Source organism: Chelon labrosus (assembly GCF_963514085.1).
Source record: "Chelon labrosus genome assembly, chromosome: 1".
In the NCBI taxonomy this organism is placed as follows: Eukaryota; Metazoa; Chordata; class Actinopteri; order Mugiliformes; family Mugilidae; genus Chelon; species Chelon labrosus.
This window is the reverse complement of record NC_140337.1, coordinates 15,940,871-15,949,034: the sequence shown is the minus strand read 5'-3', so window position 1 is coordinate 15,949,034 and position 8,164 is coordinate 15,940,871. Positions and strand designations below refer to the sequence as shown.

General features: G+C 42.1%; 1 protein-coding gene across 1 annotated transcript; it reads right to left on the bottom strand.

Moving 5' to 3' along the window:
- Positions 1 to 4,980: 4,980 nt before the first annotated feature.
- Positions 4,981 to 7,466, bottom strand: LOC311485718 (DNA damage-inducible transcript 4-like protein). Its single transcript, XM_084541301.1, has 3 exons — positions 7,339 to 7,466; positions 6,984 to 7,135; positions 4,981 to 6,456 (listed from the first exon to the last, which is right to left on the bottom strand). Exons 2-3 carry the CDS (start codon positions 7,072 to 7,074, stop codon positions 5,966 to 5,968), a joined length of 582 nt encoding a protein of 193 aa, XP_084397427.1. The 5' UTR covers positions 7,075 to 7,135; positions 7,339 to 7,466; the 3' UTR covers positions 4,981 to 5,965.
- Between the last annotated feature and the right edge of the window lie 698 nt (positions 7,467 to 8,164).

Here is an 8,164-nt window from a genome sequence, read left to right as displayed (position 1 = left end):
TAAGAATTAAATGTTGCAGATTTTTACAAATAAAACAGAATTTGAGCTGTTGAAATATTGTGCAATATCTGTTTTCAGTTAAAAAAACAACTAACAAAACTTCTCATTTAATTACAAGTTTAGAAAAAAGCGGCGACCTCCTCAAAAGGCGTTATCGATGTTTTCAGGGAAAGACGGAGAGATTGCCACGAAAGCATTTTTACTTTACACTGGAAAAGAAAGACACAATCAGAGATCTCGAAGCATTTCCTGTTTTACTTTCTGTGCTACACAGCTGAAAAATTCCAGAGGCACGATTAGGAAGATGATGACTACTCCCATGGGTCAAACTGGCTGCTTGTTTTGTGTTTTTCTGATGCATTTGTCTTGGCACATACCCTCTTAAGTTCTTTAGACCAATATTCCCTTTGCACGTTAGATGCTTACTTGGGCTGTGCAGAGTTTAAAAGAGATGTGCTCCATTTAAAACTGAATGAGTTACATAAGCTGAGCCTTTGTCAGCAGTAACTCAGCAGTAATGCTTTCATGGAATCCTTCTGGCTTGTTAAGAATTTCACGCACCACAGCTGCATCAAAGTCAAATCGCTCCCCTCCATATATTAATGCAGCGGGCCATTGTCATGAAGGTGATTTCACTCAGGCATTGACCTACTTTCAGCAGCTCCCCATAAAAGGTCAAAAGTGAGACAACGCCCACCTGTCAGATGCCAGAGAAATCCATGTTCGAAGCCAGCGGTCGATTCGTTATGGAGGAGCTGCTGTCAGAGGCAGTGTCCTACAAAGGTCACACACTGGCCTTACAAACACTGTAGTGACGCTTAAATAAGACCCCGTCTCAACTCCTGCAAGTAGTGTAGCAACATCTCAAAATATCCGGATTTTTTTTTAGGATTACGCCGCTGTTAAACATCATGTGCCTCTTGGGGCTATTTCGTTTCGTTTAACAGCCGACGTGATGGTTTATTTCAAATCTGCAATTGCTACTTAAAATAATGCATCTTATACAAGATAATATGATCCCATCAGGCCGAGCGGGGCCCAACATCATGTGAACAACCAAAGCTCTAAATCAAAACAGGCTCTGGGTGATAAAATGGTAAAGAAAATAAGATACTGTGCTCTTAGGAAGGAACTGCCTGTTCTTTACATCCTGTTACACTGAGTACCTCAAGATACACCGATCAGCCAGAACATTATGACAGGAGAAGTAAATAACATTGACCATCTTGTGACATTACAATGTTCTGCTGGGAAACTTTTGGACCTGGCATTCATTCATGTGGATGTTACTTAGACATGTACCACCCACCTACACCCGACCAGGCACCTCCACCCCATAGCAATGACACTCCTTGATGGCAGCAGCCATTCCCAGCAGGATGCAGCCTGACACAGACACACACACAAAACAGTTTAGGAACAACTAAAAATAAAAAAACATGAAGAACAGAACAAGGTGTTGACCTGGCCTCCAACTTTACTAGATTCCAAACTGATCAAGTATCTGTGGGATGATCCACAGAGACCCCTCCCCTCAACCCATAGGACCCAAAGGTCCCCACTAACAACATCCTGTTACCACACACCACAGGACACCCTCAGAAGGCCCATGTCCATTCTCTGATGAGTCACAACTGTTTTGGAGACCTACACAATATTAGGAAGGTGGTCATAATGTTATGCCTGATCGGGGTATCTCCAGGCTATGACCATGGGCAGCAATCCAGGGGATTAGTGGTCAGCTCATAAAGCCTCATTTAAATGTTGAGGTAACTGACACATAGAAGGGAAAGAAGGAAAGACAGAGAAGTTATGTAATCATTTGAGTTCAACAATTAATACCTTTGTAAAACTTGTATCTGCTGCTCTTCAGATCAAGAATAACCTTACAAAGAGTCCCTTTGTATTATAAAAATATACATCTGTGCTTTTAATTTCATTTCTGTTATAAGTTCTAAAAAAAATAATGTCAGTTATTGCACAACGTGAAGATAGTTTTTTTTAAATTTCCTTTGGCATAAATTGAGCATAACTTACCTTATTCTACAGGTATTAATCTATTTAGCTGTTGAATAAGGCAACCCAGTATTAGGTTGGGTTGCCCTCGCCAACATTGCATGCTGTCAACTCCACTGGCAGCCGGAGGCGAGGGTTTTAAAGATTTGAATTTCAATACCCAGAAACCATGTGATATAACGTCAGTAAAGAGCAAACAGCGAGCTCATGTTTACCAGCCACAACCATTTAACAAGTCCAACTCTCTCTGGAGGGAGATCTCAGTCTCTGGCTGCTTTTATGGAACGTGATCACACCTGACATGAAAATTGATGTTTATGCAAAATAGAGATCATTCAGTGACATTTAAAAATAAACTCATCTGGTCTAATGTTGCTTAAGGATCTGACAAGGCAGCTGGCATGGTCCAAAATCAGTCTCTGCCTAATCCAAAATAGGAATTATGAACATGTAATCAAGTATTGTTTTTTTCACGATAGATATACTAAAGTTAGACACAGAAAGGACTAACATTGCATTGAAGATAAAGAACAGCAGAATCTCCAAAGATAAAAAGCTTTGTTTACGTGGAATATGTACAAACGCTCAGGAGACATAAACATATCTAGGTCATTAAATAACCATGTCCCAGTGTGACATGCATGTGCCCTTAAGCCAAGTTCATCAGATTTCCATCTTCTCAGAAAGAAGTTGTCCTGCATGTCAGGAGGAAACGTGGAATCAAACCCAGCAATCAGGAACAAACAGGCCTATCCAGTGACTGAGACCCCCCGTGGGGATGGAGAGGCCACTCAAATCCGGTAAACATCTGTAGGCCATCGAAGCCACTATGTGCTGTGCAGGCAGTTGGGCGTGAGTGATCAGTCTGATTGACTCTACAGCTGCGGCAGCGAGGGACCACGGTGACTGTAACCCACACTGTGGGTGGAAGCCGAGATGAATCACGTTGACACTGAGCATCTCAAGTACCACCAACAGATTCACGAGCTTTGGCGAACGAGCTGCCAAGATAGTACAGTGCAGCTCAGATTCTTTAGGTCACAGCAGCCCCTTCAGTACTTTTCCATGAGCCCAGAGGCTACATTAATTATGTTCTAGTGCCACTCACTAGGAGCATTTGCCACCTCAGCTTGGCTGAAGGCCATGGATCAAGCATAAATGTCACATTTATTGACACATTTATTATAGATACTCATAAAGTAGAAGTAGAAGGGAGAAAGTTTGACATATTAGAGGTGCTTAGCTTAGGTTAGCTTAGCTTAGCTTAAAGACTGGAAACAAGGGAAAGCTGTAGGCCTGGCTGTGGCCAAAGGTGCAAAACTATTTCTACCTGCATCTTAGTCGGCGTCATGTGCACAAAAGTATGAAATAAGAAGCCACACAATCATTGGTGGTGGTTTTCCAGACTCGGCTAGGAGTTGCCACTTGTTGTCACAAAGTTGCCTGGTAACTTCACAGTGACAATGCTACAAGGCCTCCACTTATAAGCGTCACCACATTGCAACTTGGTGAATTTTTGCTTTTAAAAATGGACCTTCCGTGTTTTGGTAAAAGCTAAGACTAATGATATCCTCAGTGGACACATGTGGGCGGCATCGGTCTTCTCATTTGTCCTGACTATGTAGAGCCCTGATTGGATATTTATTTTTCCCCGAGGCAAATTGGTAAGCATCTGAGCATGACCTCATGTACGGGGGATCAGAACTGCAGAAATCAAAAATAATAAACTGTGTATCTGTTTTTGCATTGTCACCTTGTGTGTTTTATTTTACATTTTCCTTATGCAAAAAAGGGGAAGTTGTCACTAAATGTGGGTCATGGAGTAAACTTTTCACCTTTTAGTTGGTCGACATCTGAGAAGGGTAAATCAAAGAAACGCCTGTTCTCAGTCAGGAAGTTGCTAGAGAATGTAGGCTAATGTATTTACTGATTCATATTTCAAGCATGAAATATTTTGTTAGTTTCAGTCCACAGTACACTAAAAAATGACCAACTGACCCCTCACATAAATAATCTTCAATGGAACAAAAGTATGGTCTTACTGACTTTGACTTCAGGTTTTCTTGCAGGAATGTTAAACATGGCAATGACTGCTGACGTTATTCTACACAAAACAGATTTTCACGAGTTCCCACTGCGTTGTATAGGTTTATAAGCTCAACAGTACAGATCTGTACTGCTGACCCACATTCGCACAACAAAGCAGAGGGTTCGTTGCATGTGACACTGAGGAGATGATCAGTGCCGCTTTGTCCTGCACACTGACAGTAAAGCATCTTGCACAACATTACGAGATTCCGACATGAACCTGCTGTAGCCACGTCTGCCTGCTCAGCGGTTTGTGCGCGGACAACGTGACTAAATGACGGGGTAAAATGTTTAACACAATAGACGCGGAGCAGTAAACCATTATGGCTGTAGCCGTGCTTTCTTGAGAGTCAGTGCATTTACGAAAGCTAAACTGGGAGAAGAGTTGTCGATTCATCGAGTCCCTCAGAATCAATAAGGAGGCACCTCCATTACATAAAGTGAGAGAAACGTCACACAAACCGAGCAGGGTCGCACAACAAGCAGCTGATGAGCATATAGAAACAGCTGCAGTACTACTAGTGCACAAGTTCTTCCTCACTGTATGTGCACTATTGACCTGCCAACCAAGTGACACATCTTAAAAGTGCAAGAGTTGCAAGGATTTTGCCATTTTTATTTCCCCAGACTAAATGCTAAACTAAATTCCTGACATACTAATGAGGACCAAGCTCATATAAACACGTCACATTCTTGTCAAGGTCTTGTAGTGACTGTTGTTCGGTCTTAAAAGCCTGCATTGTCCCACTTCAGCAGGGTTGGCTGCAGCAAATTATTCACAGTCAAGTTCTGAAGAATGATGGCCACAAAAAAAAAAAAAATAAATCTCTATGCACAATCTCAACAAAAGAGCACACAGGGAAAGGAGTCAACAAGTGTGAAAGAATGTTTAAATCTTTTATTGTCAAATAGACAAGTCCTAGTCGTCTTCAACATTAATAAGTGCAAAAAACAGTAGGGAATTTAAAAAAAAAAAAAAAAAAAAAAAAAAAAATCTTAAATGTTCGCTGGGCCTCGAGTTATTTCTTTGAAAGTCCTAGTAAAAACAAATAAGGTGTCTTCATTTTGGTGATCCAACCTTTTAATATTTTTATAAAGGCGTTGAAAAGGTGCGTCTCGAGGGAGGGGATATAAAAATGAAAACGCAATAAAACCTCTACTCTAAACATAAGACATCACTGTGATCTGAGTGGAAAAAAAAATAATAATAAATTGTACATTTCTACGACATTTAAGGCATCCACAGTCTCCTAGTGTGAAAAGCAGCATCTTCACAAGACACGCAGTCTTAAAAGAACAAAAACAAGAAACATCTGCAGCCCTAAATACAGCAACACACAGCTAGCTCCGTATGGCCCCCAAAAGACTACATTTTAGTCTCCTATTCAAGCCTCGGTGTGTTTACTGTTGCTGGACATTCAGTGTATCTGAAAACACGCAGATGCATCAACAAAGTGGCTAGTGTCTTTAACAAAAGTGTACCCACAGTATGTCCCTCTCAAACATGTTGATGTGAACATCGTTTTACATTCATCTGCAAAAAAGTACAATTTAAAATGATACGAGCCACAAACGCTCTCGGTAGACAAAAATCCAAACATTTGGACAATTTGAATTTTGACGATTTTAAAAAAATTTTGATTTTAAGAAACGATAATTTCAAACCCAGACCTACCAGGCTCGTGTGTGCATAAGCTTTTAACCTTATATCCTAAGCTGGCTAGCGAATAGTAGAACAGACATGTTGAACAGAACTGTATTGTACAAAAACACTGTAGAAAATATGACACCACTGGAGTGTCATTTAAATTTGGGCAGAAGTGCATTTACCTACAGGAAACCCCGATATCCCCACCACAGTTCAGCACTCCTCTACCACGGTACCAGCCGAGGAGGAGTACAGTTTCTTCTTGACGAGCCGGAAACCTGGACTCAGTTTAAGTACGTGCCTGAAAGCTGGGGCAAAGCAGGTGCCCATGAACAGGAAGTCCCTCAGGCTGGGCCAGGCGGTGCCATCCTGCTTGAACACAAGTGTCAGCTCAAACGTGGGCACCACGGTGGCGTCGTAGACGATGCGCTCCAGCTGCTTGCAGCCCTTCTCCAGCTCCAGGTGGACGTAGAGGACGCAGCCACGCAGGCCGCAGGGCTCGCAGGACGACAGCCGGAGGACCTCGCGAGCTATCCTCCGCGTTAGCTTCTCCGGCACCAGCACAGAGGAGCAGTGCAGCGTCGTCTTCTTGGCCCTCGAGAGGCAGTTTTCAAACATCTTGGCCAGCTGTTGACAGGTTCTGTCCTCAGAGACATCTGCATTCCTCTGGGGCTCAGCCAAGCAGTGATCCCAGAAATCCAACTCTGGGAAAACAAAGCAAGTGGAACATTTACAGACCAGCGCCGTATTTCATTTTTGCAAATAAACACCAACTGCAGGACAATAAGTAGTTAGTTTAAGAAGCCAGCAACCACAATTCAGCTTAAAAACGCGTGAGTGATTGAGGGAATGTGCCTGCTTTTGTATGCCTCCTGTGTGTGTCAGTATATAAGAAAAATATATGAGAAAAAGCTTCACAGATTGCTGAGCTGTTCAGAAACCTGAAGACAGAATAAATGCAAGCACAGTGTAGGTTTTTGCAACAATCATCCGGCTGTGTGCAGAAAAAGGTGGCGTTAGATTTGCCATTAGTCGCAGGCTGTTGTTGTGCAGGCAGGCTGATGGGATGACTTCATCCTCCACTGACTTCTCCCTCCCCGCCCCCCTCCACTGCTGCAGCCATGCACCACGCAGGGATAAACAAGCCCACCACACTGGAAGTATCCAGCAACTAGCGGGTTAGCGCCACAAACAAACAAAAGAAAACACGGAAAACGCCAGTAAAGCTCACCTTTCTCAATGCAAACATGGTCGTATCTTCTATCGACCAGCTCCGAAATACACTCGCTGCTTTTGGTCTTCAGTGTGCTTGTGGCAACCATGGTGACGGTCTTTAGATTTCTCCTGGAGTGGGCCGCTTTCCTGGGGCTTTGGAAAGGCTGCCTTTAAAATAAAAACAGAAAAAAAGCAACGTTAATTAACCAGTCGGAGATAATAGCACAGTGGAAGTAGTAAGTCAAATCAGGAACTTTAAAAAAATATATCCATTAACATTAAAACCCCGTCACTTCATGCCGTCCCCTCCGCCTTCAACTACTTTAACTGCTTATACCTAGCTATTAAACATGAAATATTTCACTACTCACCTTAAATATATTACTTAGTGCAGAATAATTTAGTTTATATACAGTTTCTCATAAATAACACGCCGCTTTCCCCCCTCACATACACACATTTAAACACAGAAACACACGCTGACTGTGCAGCAGGCGAAAACTTCTGGGCAATATTTATACCTTCTTCCACTCAGCTGACCAGAGGGCTTGACCAATCAGAGCACGCCTCCCGACGTCGCACGCCGCTCTCCTCTGATTGGCCGAGGGGCAGCGTTTAAATTAAATAGCCGACCAATACCTGGGGAGGGTACGTGTGTTGCTACGTGGACGAGGGAAAATGCTGAGTGGAGACAGAAGAAGGTCAAGTAAGGCTGCTTTTGGGTCATTCAATACATTTTACAATGTATTTTAAGGCGTTTTCTCATGTTTTATTATAAAAAATAGCTAAAAAATAAAAAGATATTTACTGATTTGCTGATTTACTTATAAATATGTGTATATTTTATATGCCAAGTGAGATATCCTTGATTTAATGTCATAAAACTTCTTATTTATTCCAATTTCAACCAAGAATAGTTTAAATTAAGAGGTGACATTTCAAATTGGATGCCTTAGCAGTGTTTTCAGCATGGAAATATGAGGGAAAGACATGGAATCAGTCACTTGGTTGGATCTGAAGAGCTTTATTTTAGGAAACTCACTCATCAGACAAAGCAAAATGAAGGATTAATACTCTAAAATGGATCAGATCGGGGATAGATTCTATCCTGAGCGACGTTTGCTTCCCACAGGCATGTAATTCTGTGCAAAATAAGCACAACCTTTCCAGAAGAATGCATAAACCATGCATCTGCGG

What these genes read in the sequence shown, in the direction of transcription:
- LOC311485718 (XM_084541301.1), bottom strand. Translation starts at nt 7,074, where the DNA reads ATGGTTGCCACAAGCACACTGAAGACCAAAAGCAGCGAGTGTATTTCG. An exon ending in CCATGTTTGCATTGAGAAAG is followed by an intron (nt 6,457 to 6,983) that starts GTGAGCTTTACT and finishes TTGTTTTCCCAG; the next exon opens with AGTTGGATTTCTGGGATCAC.